Source organism: Microcebus murinus, chromosome 7, assembly GCF_040939455.1.
Source record: "Microcebus murinus isolate Inina chromosome 7, M.murinus_Inina_mat1.0, whole genome shotgun sequence".
NCBI lineage: Eukaryota > Metazoa > Chordata > Mammalia > Primates > Cheirogaleidae > Microcebus > Microcebus murinus.
In genome coordinates, this window is record NC_134110.1 from 102,514,625 (window position 1) to 102,537,956 (window position 23,332).

Below are 23,332 nucleotides of genomic sequence, written 5' to 3' on the forward strand. Positions count from 1 at the left end.
AGATTGCCTGGTTACATATTGGGAACAAAATGTTAAAATAGAAATGCAGGCCCCAAGGTAGACAGGGTTCAGCGGGCATACCTGAGTGAATCTTGATGCAACAAGATTAGGTTTAATAAGATTATTTTCAGTGAGTTCATAAGAGAAAGGGGATAAGCTGTTGTAGATGGATGGTATATGATCTGTGAGACAATTTTTTATACCTATATTGTCATCTGTTTGGCTGTCAAGGGATGTAGAGAGTTATGGTTTCTGATCTAGAAGTCTTCATCACATCAGGTTTATTTTCTCTTAGCATGCTGTATCACAATTGTAATTAAACTCTAGTGCATGTTTTTAATATAATCTCTTCTCTTAGAATATAAGCTCAAAGAAGGCAGGACTCTAGTCTCTCTTGTTGCGCTATCCACAAAGCCTTACTGCCATTCATGACACACAGGAGGAACACATTAATTCTTAGTACAATGAGAATTTGGGTTTAAGAAATGTTAAATTTCTCTTTAGTCTCTTGCTGGTCTGGAATATTTCACATTTTATTACTTACAGATGTCTGTTGCTGTTAATGATATTTCCTCATTGCATTTATTTTATCAGTATTTTCTTCAGAATGTAGTTGGTGAAAATAGATAAATTCAGATTAGTTTTAGTAGATTTTACATCTTGCCATACACATTTACAACTTGAAGTAGTACATTCTAGTTACATAGTAATTAAAATTTCTAACCACTCCCTATTTTAAAAAGAGGAAAATAAATCATGGAAAGGGATTTATTGCCTCAACATTTCATAAAATAAAGACCAGTCTAAATGTCTTTAATATTGTTGAAATTGTCTTGTTCTCAGAAATTGAACCAGTTTGACTTCAGTACACACCATTTAAATTTAAATGTCATTATGATATTTGGAAGAGCATGAAACAGGAAAGAAAACTACCAGAAAATAGGAAAACATACTTTTCGTTTGCTGGTTATATGGTTAAATTACTAGAAGAATAATTATTGATTTACAATAGCAAGGCAGCAGTCGGATGTGCAAAACCAAACCATCTATTACATTTTAACTAGTATATAGAGTAGGGATAAAACCGTCATTGTAGCAATAAACTGCATAGTGATAACCATATTAAGTTATCTTTAGACATTAAATAAAGAGAACTAAAAATATTTGAGAGAGATGAAAGAACACTGTGGCAAGATCTGTCTGAATTAATTTGTAACCTAAGCACAATCTCTGCTTGACAAAATGATACAATATTTACCTGCAAAAATAAATAAGAAAGGGTAACTAAGAAAATTGGAAAAATTTTTTTCTACTAAATAATAAAGTACACTGCGAAAGCCCACAATTTAGTCATTGTTTTAAAGACAGGAGCACAGATCACTAGAATAAAATGTAGTTCAGAAATAACTGGAAATGGCTATAACTTTTCAATAAATAATTTGAAGACCTGTTGATTATATTTTATTTGGGGGAAATGTATAATAATAGTGTTGTATGAGGTTGGCTAGATTAAATCCATTTCCGTTTTTCAGTGACCATATTTTGTTTATGTTTAGACTAACCTGTGGTTTTGTAAAAGTCTAGACACATTGGTTCTAGTTCTAATTCAGCTATTGTGTCCTGGATAAGTTACTTTATGTCCTCAGCCTTCATTTTTTTCTAGCTAGAAAAGTGAAAAAAAAGTTAGATGAGCGTTTCTTAAAAATTCTGGGTCTTTTGTGCTGTGATTGCATCTATTACATCCAGAAAAAGAGGATATTAAAATCTTATTTGAAAACAAAATAGTTTGTGTTTAACATAGATATTCCTCCTAAGTGAATGTTCATGTATTCATGAAACAAAAATAATGTTCTTTAAAATATTTTTTCTCAAAGGGATTTTTAGCTAATCAGATGAGAGCTGAAAACTTGAAGGATGCATCTGTATTACCTGATTTGTGCCTGAGTCATGCAAATCAGTTAATGATTATGTTGCAAAATCATAGAAAACTATTAGATATTAAACAGAAGTGTACCACTGCCAAACAGGAACTAGCAAATAACCTACATGTCAGGCTGAAGTAAGTAATTTTTTTATATCTATTTTAGGTTATTTAGAGTTGTATATATTTATTTCTCCCAAGGGATGGGTAATTTTCACATGCCATTGTATTGAAATAATTGATTCATTAAGTTTGGAATTATAATACTATTATAGAGCCTTATGTGTCTTGATTTCCTTAGCTTAACTAGTAAGAAATTATTTTTAGCAAACTTTTGTGAATGTTGAAAATAATGGGTTTCATTCTGTAGGTGGTGTTGCTTCGTAATGCTTCATGCTGATCAAGATGGAGAGAAATTACAAGCTTTGCTCCGCCTCGTAATAGAGCTGTTAGAAAGAGTAAAAATTGTTGAAGCTCTTAGTACAGTTCCTCAGATGTACTGCTTAGCTGTTGTTGAGGTTGTAAGGAGAAAAATGTTCATAAAACACTACAGGGAGGTATGCAAGTTGAATTCTATTTTAATTGTATATGAACTTTAATGAACTGGTGTACGTTGTTTACCATAGCTTGTCTCTTCTAGTGGGCCGGTGCTTTAGTCAAAGATGGAAAGCGATTATATGAAGCAGAAAAATCAAAAAGGGAATCTTTTGGGAAGTTATTTAGTAAGTATTCTTCGTTAATAACTTTATTTAAAGAAAACAATGTTTTTATGTTGTAGACTTGAGTTATCTATAGCATAATGCATGTATATGCTATTAATTATCGCTGAAATCTACAAAAACAGTCAAATCCATTCTTAAATTTTAAATTTGAAGCATTGTCAAATTTTAATTTACTTTTTCAAAAACCAGAGATAATTTTTTGCCTTAAGTAAAGTTCTAAAATAACCATATTGTTAATTTCTTTATACAGGAAAGTCTTTTTTAAGAAATCGTCTGTTTAGGGGACTGGACTCCTGGCCCCCTTCCTTTTGTGTATGTATTTATTTTCTAACCATGACTAAATTCCGTATGTTTTAAAACCTTTTTCCAGAAATAGAGGCATTTATCAGAAACTTACAGAAATTGTTGTGGTTTTTAAAAAAATCAAGATAAAAATGTTGGGTTTTAAAAAGCCAATTGGTATAAAACTTTAAGATGTATTTATAATTTTTGATCAAGAATCTTTATAACACAGAAGGATACCTTATATACTACATTGTTAGGATTGATGGGAATAGATTCATTTGTTCTTTCTTTGTACGTATATTTCTTCCTTCTCCTTAACCCTCCTTTTTTCTTCCTACTATTCTCTCTCCTTCCTTCTTCCTCCTCCTCCTGCCCTCCCCTCCTCTTCCCCTCCCCCTCCCCTCCCCCCCTCCTCTCCTTTTCACAAATTCCCCTTTCTGCTTTGACAAATCAGGATAGGGTAATATTTCAGTAAGTCTTCACTGGAACATTAGATTGATATATTTCTAAACCAATATTGCCTGGGACCATTAATTTTATTAGATGAGAGTAAACATTTCCATGATCAGAGCAGTTTAGGAGTTGTTGGGATTTCCCCCCCCTTCTCAGATAGTCTGTTTACGTGTTAAACATGTTTCTGTACTGTGGGGACTTCTCAGGGCTTTAAATATATATATTTTTTAATGTCTAAGAATGAGTGATGTAGTAGAAAGGAATTCTCATACTTATTTATTCTGGAATACTTTTTTATGAAGAGAATTTTGATATCTCCAGATCCGCTCGAGTTATGAATTAAAACAATTGAAGTTAAAAGGCACAATTTTTGGTCCTTTTATAAAGAAAGAAATGATAGAGATAATTTTTTTTTTTTTTTGAGAGTCTCACTCTGTTGCCCGGGCTAGAGTGCTGTGGCATCAGCCTAGCTCACAGCAACCTCAAATTCCTGGCCTTAAGCAATCCTTCTGCCTCAGTCTCCCAAGTAGCTGGGACTGCAGGCATGTGCCACCATACCTGGCTAATTTTTTTCTATATATTTTTAGTTGGCCAATTAATTTCTTTCTATTTTTAGTAGAGACGAGGTCTCACTCTTGCTCAGGCTGGTTTTGAACTCCTGACCTTGAGCGATCCTCTGGCTTCGGCCTCCCAGAGTGCTAGGATTACAGGCGCGAGCCACCACTCCCAGCCTGTTTTTTTAAAGAAGCTAAAATTGATTAAGAATTTGTATTTTGGAAAATATAATGGAAAGATCAAGGGGGAGAGGTGCAAGGAAGGAAGTGTTACATGGAAAACATTTTTGGATGTTATTAACCAACAAGGCATGTTAAAGGTAACTGTAAGAGATGTAGGGCTTGAGATGTCTATATGATCATGCTATAAGTCAAAGAAAAATTTGGGAATAGCCTTTTGCTAGTGAATCAGGTGGTTTTATTTAATGTTGATGGGAATACTAGAATTCCCATAAAATGCTAAAAACACAAGGGGAGGAGCAAAGCATATCACTTGATCACCAACAGCTCATGTCCTAGTCTACTGAAAGCTCAAAAAAATAAAATATCATGTCTTCATTGTATGATCTTTTATTGTCACTTCTTAATCTGTTTCTTAAGTTTGATTAGATCATTTGAAGAATTTTTATTGTGAATTTAATTATAGTAAGAAACCATATATAAATTTATCCTTTGTATATTTTGGCAAAAAAAAATTCTTTTCCTCCTTTGTACAGACACAGAAGCCTCGAAAGTTTGACTGTGAACTTCCAGATATTTCATTAAAAGATTTGCAATTTCTGCAATCATTTTGTCCTTCGGAAGTTCAACCATTCCTCAGGTAAATATCATTAGTATTTTTAACTTGCATTATAACCTTAAAAATAGTTTTTCTGTTTTGGAGCTGTGAAGAGTATCACTAGAAATGCCAGTATAGAGGTATGCTTTATGATACACTGGCTCTCTTTATGACTGCTTTAGGAAATTTCTGGGGAATACAGAAATGATCAGAAAATGAAGATAACCTGGGTAACATAGCAAGACTCCATCTCTAAAGAACAATTAAGATAAAGTAGAAATTTTATGCCTTGTATTCAGTTTATGTTTTTCTACTGGTTACTCTAACTTTACATGCTGTTGGGAAATTTCTGACTTATCAATTGGCTGATTATGACTCAGATTTCTTAAAGTACTTCTGGTATTCATTTAAAAGGGATGATAATACTTCACTTATTTTTGACATGTTAAAATAATTGGTTGCAGTTACCTATCTTTTCATTAGGAAATCAGAAGTCTCAGAAATCTGCCTAATGTGATTGCATTTTGTTTCAGGGTTCCCTTACTTTGTGACTTCGAACCTCTACACCAGCATGTACTTGCTCTACATAATTTGGTAAAAGCAGCACAAAGTTTGGATGAAATGTCTCAGACCATTACAGATCTACTGAGTGAACAAAAGGCAAATTCAGTTCTTTCAAATGGTTCTCTTCATTAGTGTAAAATGTTTGTGCCACTGCAACTCCTTAAGCCTTTCTCTCTGTTTTCCAGGCATCTGTGAGTCAGGCATCACCCCAGTTGGCCTCTTCACCAAGGATAGAAAGTGCAACGGGAATTACAACTACTACCTCACCGAGAACTCCTCCTCCACTCACCGTTCAGGACCCATTATGTCCTGCAGTATGTCCCTTAGAAGAATTATCTCCCGATAGCATTGATGCACATACATTTGATTTTGAAACTATCCCCCATCCAAACATAGAACAAACTATTCACCAAGTTTCTTTAGACTTGGATTCATTAGCAGAAAGTCCTGAATCAGATTTTATGTCTGCTGTGAATGAGTTTGTAATAGAAGAAAATTTATCATCTCCTAATCCTATAAGTGATCCACAAAGTCCAGAAATGATGGTAGAGTCACTTTATTCGTCAGTTATCAATGCAATAGACAGTAGACGCATGCAGGATACAAATATATGTGGTAAAGAGGAGTTTGGAGATCATGCTTCTCTAAATATCCAATTGGAAAAATGTAGAGCTGTGGTCCAAGACTCTCACTTCAGTATACAAAGCATCAAGGAAGACCTTTGCCACTTCAGAACATTTGTACAAAAAGAACAGTGTGATTTCTCAAATTCTTTAAAATGTATAGCAGTAGAAATAAGAAACATTATTGAAAAAGTAAAATATTCTCTGGAAATAACACTAAAAGAAAAACATCAAAAAGAACTACAGTCTTTAAAAAATGAATATGAAGGTAAACTAGATGCACTAATAAAGGAAAGTGATGAAAATGAAAACAAAATTAAAAAATTGAAAGGAGATTTAGTATGCCTTGAGGAGGTTTTACAAAATAAAGATAATGAATTTGCTTTGGTTAAACATGAAAAAGAAGCTGTCATCTGCCTGCAGAATGAAAAGGATCAGAAGTTGTTAGAGATGGAAAATATAATGCACACTCAGAACTGTGAAATTAAAGAACTGAAACAGTCACGAGAGATAGTGTTAGAAGACTTAAAAAAGCTCCATGTAGAAAATGATGAGAAGTTACAGTTATTGAAAGCAGAACTTCAGTCCTTAGAACAAAGTCATCTAAAGGAATTAGAGGACACACTTCACTTTAGGCACACACAGGAGTTTGAAAAAGTTAAGACAGATCACAAAGTTTCTTTGGAGGAATTAAAAAAGGAAAATCAAGAAAAAATTAATCAAATACAAGAGTCTCATGCAACAGTTATCCAGGAAAAAGAAGAACAGCTACAGGAATTAAAACTTAAAGTTTCAGATTTGTCAGACTTAAGATGCAAGCTAGAGGTGGAACTTGCATTGAAGGAAGCAGAAACTGATGAAATAAAGCTTTTGCTGGAAGAAAGCAAAGCCCAGCAGAAGGAGACCTTAAAATGTCTTCTTGAACAAGAGACTGAGAAGTTGAGAACAGAAATAAGTAAACTCAACCAAAAGATTCGGGATAATAATGAAAGCTATCAGGTGGGATTAGCAGAGCTAAGAACTTTAATGACAATTGAAAAAGATCAGTGCATTTCAGAGTTAATTAGTAGACATGAAGAAGAATCTAATGTACTGAAAGCTGAATTAAATAAAGTAACATCTTTGCATCACCAAGCATTTGAAATAGAAAAAAGCCTGAAACAACAAATAATTGAACTGCAGAGTAAATTGGACTCAGAATTGAGTGCTCTTGAAAAACAAAAAGATGAAAGAATCACCCAACAAGAAGAGAAATATGAAGCTATTATCCAGAACTTTGAGAAAGACAAAGAGAAATTGGTCATGAGCCAGGAACAAGACAGACAACAGTTAATTCAGAAGCTTAATTGTGAAAAAGATGAAGCGATTCAGACTGCCCTAAAAGAATTTAAGTTGGAGAGAGAAGTTGTTGAGAAAGAGTTGTTAGAAAAGGTTAAACATCTTGAGAATCAAATAGCAAAAAGGTAAGAATTAAGTTTAGTATGTAATTATAAAATTAAAATATTGATGATTCAATTGTGTGTGTGTATGTGTGTGTGTATATAATCAGGGTCCCTTGTGTTACTCATTTACCTCAGATAAATCTAGCAACTGGAATATTTTCAGGAATAAAAGCTTTTACTTTTAAATTAGTGTTTCTTGCAAACATAAAAATAACAGGCTTTTTAGAAATGAATTAGTATTTTGGATTTTCAGAGAAATGATTTCAAAATTTTGAAATGTTTTAAAGAGCTTCTTTTTCTTTTTTAGTTGCTAAATTTCTTTTTCTTGATTTATTTTCATTTTTTTCTAAATTCTTCAGTTGAAAATTATTTCTGGGCCAGGTGTGATGGCTCACACCTGTAATCCTAGCACTCTGGGAGGCCGAGGTGGGTGGATCACCTCAGCTCAGGAGTTCAAGACCAGCCTGAGTAGGAGTGAGACCCCAGCTCTACTAAAAATAGAAAAACTTATTATCTGGGTGTCGTGGCATGTGCCTGTAGTCCCAGCTACTCAGGAGGCTGAGGCAGGAGGATTGTTTGAGCCCAGGAGATGGAGATTGCTGTGAGCTAGGCTGACAGCGCAGCACTCCAGCCTGAGCAACAGATGGAAACTATCTCAAAAAAAGAAAAAGAAATTATTTTTGTACATATGAATTTAGGATGTGTGTATTAAAGACTGTAAAATTTTTCTCTGAGTAGTGTTTAGGAAAGGCTATATCATAGATTGGGAATATGTAGATATGTAGTATATTCCTCATTGTTATTTTCTTAATATTACAATTTCAGTTCTTCTGTGTTTGAAAGATGATACTTTTAAGTTTCAAGTTTGATACTGTGGTTGCGGTGGTGTTTTTGCATTTTTATTATTTTTATTGTTATTACTGCCTTTTGTTAATGGTTTTTTAGTATTTCTGCCTTTTAAAAATTTATGAAGGGGTTTTGTGATCCAATAAACTGTTTCTAGAACATAGTAGGTTAGTTCTATTAATTCTCCAAGTGAGTATAGGTGTATATATATTTTGTAGTTTAACCTCTGTTTTGTGCATTAATCACTTTCAAACAATCTCTTGTCATTGTCTCCTGTGTAATACTCATATATTGGTGTATAGTTAAATCTCCCCTTCTGGTTTGAAAATAGAAGCTCTTTATGTATTCTGGGGGGGGGGATTAGAGGGTTTAATAGAGAAGAATTAGGGGTTGCATCAATGTTTACAGATCTAGTGGAGTGAAGGTCAGTGGAGTCACTCCTGAAGGCTAGGAAAGCTTGTTGAAGAGAATCAGAGCTGGACAGTAGTTAAACTGATAAAAACAGTTTATATGGAGGAACTATTGCAGTAGGGAACAAGAGACTTCAATATAGAACTGAGCTCAATTCACAATACACCATGGACATGTTGAGATTTATAGCCAAGGAGCCTGGGATATAGGGGTCTGTGGATAGAAAAATTACTAACAGGAAACATGAGGGGTAAGGGGGGATTCTGGCTATATTGACCTAATAGGATTCTTGCTTAAGGCAGACCACCGTGTTAAGATACCGAGGGTGGAGCTGAGGAATTGGTTCTCTCTAAAGTGACTTACTGCGATTCTTCCTACAACTGGGCAATGCAGCCCCAACAAGAACAGATGCCATGATCAAAGCCTAGAGGAACCTAACTAAAGTTTAGTCAGAGAGAGTCTTTGTCAAGCTCTGAGTGAAATCTCAGGAAAATAGACGCTGATGTACCCACCAAATCTGATGGTTCTACGTGGCTCACTGGGAAGCTGCTGCAACGCATTCAAGAATCTCTTCAAAGCACCAGTGGTCTGGCTCAGTCTGCAGCACAAAATGGCTAGTTCTCACTTACTTGCCAGGAAGTTGCTGTTAAAGTGCATCTGGCTACAACCACCTCTGGAAAATAAGCCTGGCCTTCTTTTCTTCCTTTCCAAACCTTGCAGGTGTTCTTTTCATTGGCAAACTTAAAGCTATACAGGAGATCTGGGAAATGTAGAATTTCTGTATTGCATTGTAGATGAGATCATAAAAGAGGGATGAGGGCAGTGCCTACAAGACACTGGACAGTCAAGCACTGTATGCCCCATTTTAACTCAGCAGTCAGACATATATCTCTTTTGCTTATATTGGACTTCCAAATAAAGACACTTACCATATCATGTTTCTCTCTGACGTGATGCAACTTGTATCCCTCATATTACCTCAGATAGTCTCACTCTGTCTTAAAACGTTAAGACTCAAAGTTTTGTCACTCTGGTCCTCCAGAAATGAACGTTTTGATGTTCTTTCCCTTCTGCTCCATCACAGTCTCTCTTTGATATTCTGTAGGTTAAATGCTGAAATACAACCTTATTTTATATACCAGAGGGATTGGAGAAGGGGGGCAGATAATGATAAAAAATGATTAGTATGCACAGGCTTAATTCCTAGAGTCTTTATTTCTGTAACCAGCCTCGTGACTCTACTAGGTATTTACAGCTTGCTTCTGTTACCCACTCCATTTTTTACCTTAGCTAATTCTTCAGCTGATCTTAGTTCTTTACCTGATAGGCATGATTCAGATCTTTGTTTCTAAAGAGACTGCCACTAATGATACTTCCTGTAATACAGTTACTGTTGTTTTTCATTGACTTTTTTCATCACTGGGCATGGCACTTCCAAGAGACACCCAGAAAGTCCACCTGTGTTCGAATAATATTTCTCTCTACCCCTCTTATATAGAAGCAACCTGTTGCCCATTGATAATGAAGTCCAGTCATATCAGTCCATACAGCAGCCTCCTCTTTTGCCTGTTGGTTCAGCTGCATGAGGAGCCTTAAGTGGTCTATTGTTAGCACAAGCCTCCAGTTCAGTGGAATCTTGGCCGTATCTCTTGTAATGGAATTCTTTTTTAGGGAATTAAATCAACTCTGAATCAGCATGGCCCACCCAAGATTCTAGCCATAGGTAGCAAAAGTTATCCTTATAGCTCATCAGGATAATACAGTAGTCATTCCAGTTTTCATCCCTGTTTCTCCAGCCTAAGCATTTTAACTTTGAGAGAATTATTATCACAGAGTGGTCTCTCATTCAGAGCATGTGTTATTGGATATTACCCTAGCTGTGTGAAATGCCACCCATCCACTGTGGTGACTTGAGTCTTGAGTAAACTGGTCTCCCCAGTTGTACCAGACCAGCTGCTTTAGGATTTGGCATATGCAGTAAGACCAGTGATTTCCATGACCTTGAGGCCATGGCTACACATCTTTCATTATAAATTATTTCCCTTGTTTAGAAGCAAGTCTAGTGGAATACCATAGCACTGAATAAGGCATATTGCACATCCCGGAATGGTGGCTTTGGTAGAAATATTGTGGGCATGAAAGGTAAATATATTCAGAAAATAACTGTTCTCGGATGTGGACCACTGTAATCTGCCTGCCACCAACTCGTCGTGGCTTTCTCATTCTCTAGAAAGCACTGCAGCATGGTCTCTTAGTTACTTGATGTGTGGAAATCCATGTTGCTGAGCCCATGCATATCCTTATTTCCTGTTTCCGTGGGCACTTTTTTTATGAGTCTGTTGAATAGGGAGTGGTGTGACTAGAGAAAGACGTTGATATCCACTGAATTATGTGACTTGCTCATGTGATTATTAGCAGGTTCCTCACATTTTGTGCCCATTTTAAGAGAGCCATATTCCTCTTCCACAAGTCTCTTGTCATCAAATTTTAATACAGTTCCTTGCAGGTCTTTCACACTCCAACTAAGCCTTTTAGCCAGTCTCCATGAATCATTGTAAATCTGCACTCCTGGCCATTTTTCCTTCTAGGTAACTTCATATGCATTTGACATACTGCCACTGGGAAGATTTCCTTCACTACTGTTCTTCAGGACTGCCCATCCATGGGGTTCTAATGCTTAAACTGTGCTTTTGTGTCAACATACTGTGCAGAATCATCAGGAACCCAGGGATGCTAATTGTTTTTCCTCATAGTGAATGCCATAGTTATAGATGGAAAAAGAAGGTACAAGAACCTGCAGCTTTTGTACCTTCTTTGTCCCTCCAAGACTTAACTTGGTCTGGATCCTGTATATGGCACATCTACCTGATGAAGGAATGCTGCTATATAAACCCAAATTCATGACTTAATGGTTAGACTTGTTTTATGGTGGCCAGATCAAGTCTTGTTCTAACTTAGGAGTTCTCAGTCAAGGTCTTTCAGTCCCTGCAAAGACCCAGTAGCAAGCTGTAAGCTATTTTGCAAAAGGAAGATAGTTGCCTACTGAAATCCTAGGGGTTGTACTTGTGATTCTCCTATAGGACTTGCCAAAGGCTCCATACAACATCCATTTCTACTACTGACACCTTAAGCATCTGCTGGGAAATAAAGCTCAAGTATTAGAGCATGTTAATCTGAACCTATAGCAACAGAGTCTCTTGGGCCTTGCACAGACAGACAACCTTTTAAGTTTATTGATAAACAGCTCAGAGCAGCATACCCAAATGTGCTATGTGTTTCCTCCAAAATTTAGAGAGGCTCACCTAGCAGCTGCTTATCTCTTCACTCTAGAGGAGACATCTCTAATGACAGGCCCTTGCATTTCCATGGGCTTTATTATCCACTCCCTAGTATGTCTGCATCTTGCACAAGGAGTTCAGGTAGTTGCTACTTCCTCTTTACCTAGATCTTACCAATGTGCTGCCATCAATTATATTGGATTAATGTGATGTCCTAAGGAATAGCAAGACCAACATTCCTGCCAACTGGTTTTTTTTATTCCCCTGAAGAATTATTTTAGGAGGTCAAAATACCTTAGTTATATTACTCCAAGATTATCAAATACAAACAGTGAAGCTGTTCACGTGGGTGAAGTATTTTGTCCAAGTCTACTTTGCTAAGAGAACTGTCCTACATGGCCAGCCTCCCATATTTGATGGCAGATTTTTTATATATTCCTGCCAACTAGATTTTAACAGCACTGAAAAGTTGATATAATTCCAAGATAAGACAGTGAAAGTGTACTGCTGTCTGTGTAGGTAAAAGCAAACTGCTTCTTATGATGTATAGCAAGGGTTGACATACTAGATTTTGTGGGAATCTGCTGCTTGTCTTTATAAATACAACCTTACTGGAATTCAGCCATGCCCATTCGTCTACATAATGACTTTGACTGCTTTTGGATGGAGATCATCTGGATCATCTGGCTAAATTTTTACTATCTTTCCCTTTACAGCAAGTTGGTCAACCCCCGTTTCTACTAATAGGAATAGAAGGGGGGGAAAATCACCAAGTCTGTTGACTTGTCAGGTAGTAGGGGCATAGGCCTTGTCAATTAGATCCAGCAAAGAGGTCATATTTGAAACAACAGTTGAATTAGAGTCACCACTTGATTTAATTTTTAGTAATCCATTGCTCAGTCTCCATGTCTTCTGGACAGGATACATTTACTTTGAATAAGAGTGTGATGGAAATTTCCCTTATGTCATGTGAAGTGAGAGATAGTTTTAGGAAGTTTACTTGGCTTTTTCCACCATAATAGTACTCATTGCACAAGTAAGGGAACCAACGGGATTTTGCCAGTTGCTTTTATGTCTGTTTCACTACAGATCTTGGATCTAAGGATATATAGGTTGAGCATCCCAGATCCAAAATGCTCCAAAATTTAAAACTTTTTGAGCATTATGCACAAGGAAATGCTCATTGGAACATTTCAGATTTTCACATTTTGGACACTCATCTGGTAAGTATAATGCAAATATCCCCAAATCCCAACACTTCAGGTCCCAAACATTTTGAATAAGAGATACTCAACTTGTATCTGTCTACAGTGAGAACGCACTGGACCTAGACTCACCTGAGTACCAGCATTTTCCTGGAGGACCATTGTGTTAGGATTCTTGCAGACCAGTGTTCAGTATTCCCTCAAAAGTCTGGAAAATGGCTGCAGATACCTTTGGCAGTGTAGTCGATTACTGGCTTGTGTGTCATAATTGGGTGAGGGATATGATTCTCTTGATTTAAGTTAGATCTCTGAATACTGGATGTGAAGTTTTTTGTTTTTACAGTTTTAATAAGCCTTTAATTGGCCAGTTCTATTAGGGCTTACGACAACCTCTGCCAAAGATTTTTCTGGGTCAAACCTGATTAGTCTTCCTCTGTGACCTATAATAGAGCCACATCATGTCTCTGGTGATGAAGTGCCACTAATTGGCCTCTGCCACTACAGAATGCTGTCATTTCCATTAAATTCATTGAATTTAATTGGCTTCATCTCCCTGTGCTGTCCCTGTCCTGCAGAGCACCATTACAGAGCCTTTGAAGCTGAAGAAAGCTTTGGTAAAGGGAGTATTCTTTGTGCTTCCTCCGAGTATACATAATAAATCCTTCCAGTATACGTATACTCCCTTTGGATGCCTTACAGACAAGGGGGTCAGAAAACTTGTTCTCTGAAGGGTCAGATACATTTTAAGATTTACTGGTCACATGCAGTCTTAGTCACATGCTCTATGTGCATGTAATGTGTTACCATTCTTTAAATATGTAAAGCCAAGAGCAGTAGTTCTCTAAGTTTGCTCCCAGTACACTTTTACGCTCTGAAAAAACTGAGGACTCCAAACTGTTTTTGTTTACGTGAATTATATCTTAATATTCTCTATACTAAAAATTAAAACCAAGAACTTTAAGATAATATAGTCATTTTTAAATAACCTCATTACATGTTACCATAAATAAGATTTTTTTCATGAAAACTTTTCTAAAATGAAAACTAGTGGGAAGAGTGGAATTGTATACATTTGCACATTTGTTTGGTTTGATTCTCATACCTGCTTTCACATTCACTCTGTTGCAATATGTTTTGATTGAAGTACACGAAAAAATATTCGACCTTACACAGATGTAACAGGAAACAGAAATATTTAAATAGCATTTTCAGATAATTGTGGATATTCTTCTTTGTTACCAAATCAGAATTCAACAAGTGGTAATTTCTTAAACTTTAGTTTCATTATGGAATTTGAAACTATATCAGTGGATTTCCTTATATAGTCTTTATGTTACTATCCATTGACCTCTCTCTCACTTTTGAAAGTTATCTTTTACTCATGCATGATTTTGTGGCACCATGAATTGGCCATTTGGAGAACATAGCTCACTGAGTTATGCAGGTCTTCCAGAACATGGAGATATTTTTAAAAAATAGCTAGTCAGCACACTTCTAAAACAATTGGACAAGTGCTTTTCCATAAACAAATATTATACTTTGCTAAGTGGCAGAAGTGCTTTATGAGTATTTCCCATTTGGTCATACAGAATGTTAAAAAGATGTGTACGCAAGGGTTGAAATTTAAGGATGTTAATAATTTTTACTATATTAAGGATATTCTAGAACTGCTCCCTTCACCCACCCCCACCCCCAATGTGAGTACCTTGCAGTGAAGGATACAATGACTACAAATGGTGGCCCCTTTCACCATCCTTTCATGAATAATTTTTTGGAGCTGGCCTTTGCGAGAGGTGGAAAGTTCGGGTCCCATGTGTCATCCTTCCCTCTGGCTGCTTATCCCCAGGGATGGGAAGCACGCATGCCTGAGACGGGTGAAAAGTGTGGATCCTGTTTCAGTCTACTTTAGAGTTTTGTCTTGCCAACAGTTTTATCAGTACAAATGTCAACAAAGTGAAAAGAGAAATAACATCTTAGTGTGAAACAGTTTTGACTTAATTCATGCCCTGAATGTGTCTTGGTTACCTCCAGGCTTCTATGAAACACACTTTGAGAATCACTGGTCTAGAAAATGGTTGACAAACTATCTGTAGAGGGCCAGATAGTAAATATTTTAAGGTTAATGGGCCAGATGTGTGCTAGCTAAACTACTCAATTGTACCATTGTAGCAAGAGAGCAGAGAGACAATAAAAATGAATAGATTTGGCTGTGTTCTAATGAGACTTTAATTACATAAGCAGTTAGGCTGGATTTGCCTACCTTTGGTCTAGGATATCTCATTTTTCCATATCATTTTCATTTAATGTTGGCCTTTAGGTTCAGGTTTCGGGCAATCAACTAAGCAAAGTCTTAATAGCCAAATTGAATCTGGAATCTGTGGTCATTGCATCCATGTAAATAATTTTGACCTGATTCTTCATTAAATTTGTCCTCTGTCTTCTAACTCTCTTTGGACCCATTCTTGTAAATATTAACTGTGTTTTTGCAAAAATAAATTTAAAATCTTACAGTTGCTTTGCAATTCCTCTTTTGTTAGATTTTTATGTCTCAAGATGGAGGGATTTGAAAGTATCAGTGAGTGGAAGTAATTAAATAGCGGGAGAGTTTGTTGAAAAGTATCTGTTTAGAAGGGAATAACTTCAGGTGAAGTGACACTAATTTCCTCAGACAAGGAAGAAGAGTCTGTTGCTTATGGTAAGAGATGCTTGGTGGGATTTGGAAGGACATGTCCCAAAGTCTTGCCGCCTTTAGTCCCTTGATCTCAAACTACAGGTATCAGTACTGCCATGTATTGCCCTGGTCAATCCGTGTTTGATTTTGCACTGGCAGTGAGGTTACTGCTTTCAGATCTGATCAGATTAGAGAATCAATCTGTTTTCCAGGTGTTTTTTTATTCCTCTAAAGTCATTTTTTGTAACTGGGTTGAGCTTCGAAAACAGAACCATTGTTAAGTGTTTCAGGATTAAAGGCTTCAATATTAGCTTTAGAGCTTACATGAATGTTGGGAGAACTGAGAAATTGAGTGCTATAAGGGTCACTGCTGAAGGTCAGGAAATCAGACTGTGGCTGGAAAGTCATTTGAAGCACCAAAACTGGTAGGTCTGCTATAATTCTTTGAAGACTTTCACCAGTAATCTACTGAGGAACCAAAGCGGGTAGTTTCCTTGGAAACCTCATGAATTTCACATTGCCCACATGTCTGGCTACAATCACCTCTTGAGACATTTCTCTAAAGCATTCCAGCTCATGTGTGGGTATTTTCATTGGCAAGCTTTAACCCAGAACCAACCTTGAAGGGGATTCTGGATAATGTAGTTCTCGGCTTCTCTGCCATACAGAGGAAACCTTTGAAGAGGAATGCTGCTTATGTGAGGACACAGAATCCAGCACATTTTCCTCCCACCCCTTGCTTGGTGGTACGTATGCCAGAAGCAACATTGAGAGGCCAATTTCCAGGGGAAAACATTGGCAAAATATAAATAAGTACATTAGCTATATCTGTAATGTCAGAGAGTTCCCATAAGTCAATAAGAAAAAGACAAAAGACACAATCCATTAGAAAAATGGGAGACAGTCTGAGCCAACAAATAAGAAGTACAAATGGCCAGTATGTGACTAGATGTTCAGTCTACTTGGGATTAAAGAAATGCAAAATTAAAATATCTTTTTTCTATTTAATTGAGAAATATTAAATCAATAGTTTATATTCTTGAAAATGTAAGGGAAAGGGCTTTCTCATGTAGCCATGTGCAAAGAAATGAGTGCACAATGTATGTGTGTTTTGCTTGGGTCTCGAAGTCTACCTACTACACGATTCATCTACTTGCTTCCAACAAGTAGTAATGGGTCTCGGTGAGTATGGGTGGGAACATTAATTTTGTAATTTTAATCTCAAGAGTTTTTAAAAAGTAAACAACAGTTTTTTACTAGCCCCAACTTAATATAGTCAGTGTTTAAAGAATTCAAGCATAAAGTCAGTTTCCTTTCTATTCGATGCAGATTTTCTGGTTGCTAGAAAAATTTGGCTATGATAATAGAATCCTTTGTTAGAACTAATTTATTAATGGTGGGAGAAAGGGTGTTAGATTTCCCAACTAATAAGAAATGTGTCTACTTCCTTGAGTTTTAAAATCCAGGCCTCCTTAGGCTATTCAGGTATGCAAAGAGGATTATGTTTCTTTTGGGGTGGGGAGCAACCCTTATTGATAAATTTCTTAGATTTCTGTGGTAGTTTCATTAGTTCCCAATACAGGTTTTGCTTTCCATGGTTTAGCCTACCTATGATCTGAAAATATTAAGTAGAAGATTCCCAGAAATAATATGTAAGTTTTAAATTGGGCACTGTTTTGAGTAGCATAGTAAAATCTTGCTCTGTCCTATCTGGGATGTGAATCCTCCCCTTTTCCAGCATGTCCCTACATGCTCCATGCCCATGAGTCACTTAGTAGCCATCTGGCTTTTCAGATCTAGATTGACTGTCGCTGTATAGCCGTGCTTGTGTGCAGGTAACCCTTCTTTTACTTAATAATAGCCCCAAAGGATAGGAGTAGTGATACTGGCAGTTCTGATATGCCCAGGAAGCTGTAAGGTTCTCCTTTTAGTGAAGAAAGGTGAACGTTCTTGCCTTAATAAGAAGTGAAATTAAATGCTGAGGTTGGTGAGATGTACAGTAAGAATGGATTTTCTATTCTTGAAATTGTGAAGAATGAAAAAATTTGTGTTACTTTTATTGTCATACCTTAAACTGCAAAAGTTACAGCCACAGTGAATATACAGGAAGAAATACTGGGTTCAGTACTATCCGTGGTTTCAGTTATCCACCAGGGGTCTTGGAATATACCCCTGCAGATAAGGGGGTGGGGCACTACTGTATTTTTCTAACTAAAGTGTGATATAACTTTTTCATCGTGTCCCCCCTACCCTTAGTATTTGTCCCTGCTCCCCGCAAAAAGCAAGGCCGTGGTGCTAGTTAAAAAAACAAAACGTATTTTAGCTGTTACTGTTTCATTGCTAGGTTAATTCCCCAGAGTGCAGGGCGATTTCAGATCCTAGGGTAATGTAAAATAATGAATGTGTCTGACAGTCACTTGGAACATTTTCTAATGAGAGCTTCAAATAATATGGTATAGTGTGAACTTTTGGCCACATTATTACAGCCACAAGAAACCTCTGTCTCTGGCAAAGGATAATTATTGATCTTCCTTTGCTTTTACTGTCAGAAGTCTTTTGCCTTATGAGCCAGCATATACTGTACCCTGTGCTAATCATCCAGTGTACTCATTCTGGGTTGGGGGATGATCAGGTGTTCCAGAGAGACAATGGTGTTGTATATGTTTGTTGCCCGGAACTATCTCTTCTATCTACATCATCTCAGCACAGCATTGACCATGAAGTAGAGCGCACCAGGCAATCCAAAGATGCAAGACACCTAGATATTTTAAGTGCTACCCTCCTACGTGTAGCCCTCCCTCCCACTAACATACAATTTGAACCACGCTTTTTCATTCTTTGTAATACGTTGTTACCATGTTTTATCATACCAAATCCTCTTTCTGCCTTGTTTACTATGCTGCAATTTCTTACCAGTATCCCTTCTCACAACAGCATTCTAAAAACCTAAATTCACACTATATCAGTCTCTTGACCAAACCTTTCAATAACAGTACTTGAAATAAAATTCAGAACCCTTACATGATTTTCCTTCCTCCTGCTTCTTTGACCTCGTTCTATGCTGTGCTCTCCCTTGATTTCCTGCCTGGAACCTGGGCTTGTCTTAACTCAGTTTCAGTTTACCTTGTAACTGTAGGGGTAGTTCTTCAAGGAAGGGCAGCATTGGCCAAACAGGATTGTTAGTAAGCACTGCCTGTACTAGTTTTATCCTAAGCTAAGCACTGTGTTGTCAGTAGTCTGAATCCCTTTCTTATTGAGAGGTCTTAGTAAGATTTGGATTTATTCAGCATGTTGGTTTCCAGCCATGTTATAGTTTTAACTTGCATGTCCTCCTCTTCTCTACTCCCAAAGGAGAAAGTTTGAAGACAAATCCTTTATCTTGCCCTTTTAGTTAATTTATTATGTAATAGAGCATTCCTATTCCAGCCTTTCTGGAAACTGAGAAAGAAATCCTAGATTCTGCGACATAATATTACTGTGTCACAAACTACATATTCTGTGTTTTGCCATTTAAAGCTATCCTTTTGAAGGAAAGTATATCTGAGCAGCAAATTTGAGCTATTAGATTTTATTAGTAGATTTGGAAGTAAGAATCAAAGAATAACAGTTGTTCGCATGATTGATTGGTATAGTATTAATATATTCCTATCACATAATTAGATGAGGAAATTACATAAGGCATACTGAGAACAAACATTTTAAATACATACCCATGTTGATTGCAAAATGCATCTTGATTCCAAGAACACTAAAATATTGAAAATCAAGTAGGTGTACAATTAAGTAAGTTGACCTGATAAAGTAGTTTGGGAATTTTTAATAACACAGCAGCTTCTTTCTTGTGACTTGGCCTATTTTAATACTTCATGAGATTAGTTATCTACTTCTTGGACAAACTTTTTAATACAAAGGATCATTAGGCTGAAAGTAGACAAGATTAATGATTAGAGTATACCAGAAGTTAAAATAATCAATAGCCTGTGTTTACTCTTTTCTTCTTCTTGTCCTTATCTCTGGCGCTTTGTCAGCAACCCCCAAGAGGTTAGCCAGTTTCAAGGGAAGTGAATATTTGTTCAAGGATATGTAATTTTGCTTTGTGTGAACATTTTTGGGTTTTAGCTTTATGATATTTATTCATTAGCTAGCAAAATGAACCAAATCTATTTGGTGGAAATTAAAAGCCTTCAACATAGCCGGGCTCGGTGGCTCACGCCTGTAATCCTAGCACTCTGGGAGGCTGAGGCGGGCGGATTGCTCGAGGTCAGGAGTTCGAAACCAGCCTGAGCAAGAGCGAGACCCCGTCTCTACTATAAATAGAAAGAAATTAATTGGCCAACTAATATATATAGAAAATTAGCCGGGCATGGTGGCGCATGCCTGTAGTCCCAGCTACTCGGGAGGCTGAGGCAGCAGGATTGCTTGAGCCCAGGAGTTTGAGGTTGCTGTGAGCTAGGCTGACGCCACGGCACTCACTCTAGCCTGGGCAACAAGCGAGACTCTGTCTCAAAAAAAAAAAAAAACAAAAACAAAAAAATAAAAGCCTTCAACATACGTCATCTTCAGGTATGTGTTTTTTTCTTAATTGTCATATAAATTGTATTTATAGAAATAGCAAAACTGTAATTTGAAACTAACCTCTTAGGAGGTATATTGATTTTTACATATGCTGATAGATGCAGATTATCTTGAATATCTGATAAAATCATTGAACCTTGTTATTGTTACAGAGCATATAATCTGTCCTAAACTTTTCCCTTTTACTTTTTTCCCTTTTAAATCTAAAGAGAGAAGGTTCACACCAATATCTTTCACATGTACTACACTTAAGGAAGACAAATAGCCTAAATGTGATATTTAGCACATTTGTGATTGTGTCTATAATTTTTTAAAATATTTAATACTATATTTATTTAATTTTTAAAGTCCTGCTGTTGAATCTGCCAGAGAAGATTCTTCAAGCTTAGTTGCTGAACTTCAAGAAAAGCTTCAGGAAGAAAAAGCTAAGTTTCTAGAACAACTTGAAGAGCAAGAAAAAAGAAAGAATGAAGAAATGCAAAGTGTTCGAACATCTTTGATTGCTGAACAACAAGTAAGTCCCTCTTTCCCTGTTTCATTTGAGATCTGAGGAAGGTAGATGTAAATTAACAAATATAATTTCTTTGTATAACTGAGGGTTTCTTATATGTTAGATATGCTTTTCCTTGCATTGATTCTATTAATATTAAATGTCTTCATGATAAAAGCATGTATCTTTAAAGAAATTTTTGACAGTAATTATATCATTTGACAATATCAGGTGCTTCAAAATGATACAGTCGGAAATAAGAAATTGGGAAATGTGAATTTTCTTTCTGGTTTCTTCACTACCTGTGTTATCTTGGGTAGATCATTTAACCTCTTTAAAACTAAGATTTGGCCGGGCGCGGTGGCTCACGCCTGTAATCCTAGCTCTCTGGGAGGCCGAGGCGGGCGGATTGCTCAAGGTCAGGAGTTCAAAACCAGCCTGAGTGAGACCCCGTCTCTACTATAAAATAGAAAGAAATTAATTGGCCAACTGATATGTATATAAAAAAAAAAAAAATTAGCCGGGCATGGTGGCGCATGCCTGTAGTCCCAGCTACTCGGGAGGCTGAGGCAGTAGGATTGCTCGAGCCCAGAAGTTTGAGGTTGCTGTGAGCTAGGCTGACGCCACGGCACTCACTCTAGCCTGGACAACAAAGCGAGACTCTGTCTCAAAAAAAAAAAACAAAAAACTAAGATTAGTTGTCTATAAAATGTTGGTGTTTATTACTACCACATAGATGATTTTTAAATTTAAATTTTTTCTCCCTAAGCCCTAGAATTCTCTAAATTGTGTTATCCTAATTTACATGCTGACCAATACAAACTTCTCACTCTTTCTATAATTTTTACCCATATATTAGGCTTTTGGTAGATTAAGATAGAATACTGTTGAACTTCATTAATTACTAATTCATTATTGTTCAGTTGTAAGAGGTGGTGCTTGTAAGGGGGTGTCAGATCACCAAGGACTAGGATACCTTATTAGGGAGCTTGTACTTCACCTAAAGTGCTGGAAAACAGCTAAAGAAAAAATAAAAGAATGACATAATTGGATTTACCCTCAATGAAGATTGCCCACAGGAACAGGAGACAGATTGGAGGTATGCAAGGCAGACAGAAGCAGTGGGTGGCTGCTACTGTAATTCAGCCCAGGGATGATGACCATACCCGTTTCACTTGGGTGGATACATTTCTGATACTGCATGTTACCTTGATTGTACACATCGAATATTATGTGGTATCTTTTTTCTGAAGTGTTTTGATTAATTAGCTTCATTTTAGAATTTGAATAAATGTAAATCAGGGAACAGAAAGAAAATAAGAAAGTACAGTTCACAACCCTTATGAACTTTAGATTTTAAGGCCTAGAGAAAGAAGAGGGAGCCTAGAAGAGGCGAATTAGAGCAGCCAAAAAAAGAAGAGTGTGGCTTATCAAAGCCAAGAAAGTAAGTGTTGAGGGAGAAAGAGTAGCCAAGAGTTTTAACATCTCTCTTTTTAAGAACCTTAATTTATAGGTTCTTTTGTATGATTTATTCTATATGTAATTGATCTTTTCTCTTGCTTTGTCTGTGTGCTTTATAAGCACGTATATACAATTTCAGATTTCCAAAATGAAGTAGGGGATATAATTAACTGATTGAAACCAAAACAAAAAATTGACAGATATCTAATTTAGTTCTTCACATTTTAGTAACTTTTTGTTTTGTTTTGTTTTTTGAGACAGAGTCTCACTCTGTTGCCCAGGATAAAGTGCCATGGTGTCATCCTAACTCACAGCAACCTCAAACTCCTGGGCTTCAGTGATCCTTCTGCCTCAGCCTCCCAAGTAGCTGGAACTACAGGCATGCGCCACCATACAGAGCTCATTTTTTCTATATATTTTTAGTTGGCCAATTAATTTCTTTCTGTTTATAGTAGAGACTGAGTCTCTCTCTTGCTCAGGCTGGTTTTGAACTCCTGACCTTGAGCGATCCTCTGGCCTCGGCCTCCCAGAGTGCTAGGATTACAGGCGTGAGCCACCGCGCCCAGCCAGTAACTTTTTAATATTTGTAAAATGAGACTTAAGACAGATAATTTCTAAAGTACCTTCCAATTTTCAATAGTGTATATGTTAGGTTGTGCTTATTTTGTGTGATTTGTACATGATTTCTGAGTTGGGCCTAGTTCGTTCTTATCTTAACTAGCTCTTTCTTTTTTATTTGTTTGTTTTGTTTTCTTTTTGCTGTTGTTTTGTGTTTTTTTTTTTTTTGAGACAGAGTGTCACTTTGTCACCCCAGTTAGAGTGCAGTGGCACCATCATAGTTCACTGCAACCACACACGCCTAGGCTTAAGCCACCCTCCTGCGTCAGCCTTCTGAGTAGCTTGGACTACAGGTGCACACCACCATGCCTGGCTAATTTTTCTATTTTTTGTAGAGACAGGGTCTTGCTCTTACTCAGGCTGATTGGTCTTCAACTCCTGATGTCAAGCAAACTTCCCAGCTCGGCGTACCAGAGTGCTAGTATTACAGGCATG

At 36.8% G+C, this 23,332-nt stretch overlaps 1 protein-coding gene across 2 annotated transcripts in view; it reads left to right on the plus strand.

The window, feature by feature from the left end:
* RB1CC1 (RB1 inducible coiled-coil 1) overlaps nucleotides 1–23,332 on the plus strand; it is an 82,702-nt gene that overhangs the window by 42,185 nt on the left and 17,185 nt on the right. For both annotated transcript variants that reach the window (XM_012790058.3, XM_012790060.3), the window contains exons 9-16: nucleotides 1,875–2,059; nucleotides 2,292–2,478; nucleotides 2,562–2,643; nucleotides 2,894–2,955; nucleotides 4,652–4,755; nucleotides 5,247–5,373; nucleotides 5,463–7,363; nucleotides 20,677–20,842. In XM_012790058.3, the coding sequence (XP_012645512.1) occupies nucleotides 1,875–2,059; nucleotides 2,292–2,478; nucleotides 2,562–2,643; nucleotides 2,894–2,955; nucleotides 4,652–4,755; nucleotides 5,247–5,373; nucleotides 5,463–7,363; nucleotides 20,677–20,842 (2,814 nt within the window). The remainder of the gene's footprint in view (nucleotides 1–1,874; nucleotides 2,060–2,291; nucleotides 2,479–2,561; nucleotides 2,644–2,893; nucleotides 2,956–4,651; nucleotides 4,756–5,246; nucleotides 5,374–5,462; nucleotides 7,364–20,676; nucleotides 20,843–23,332) is intronic.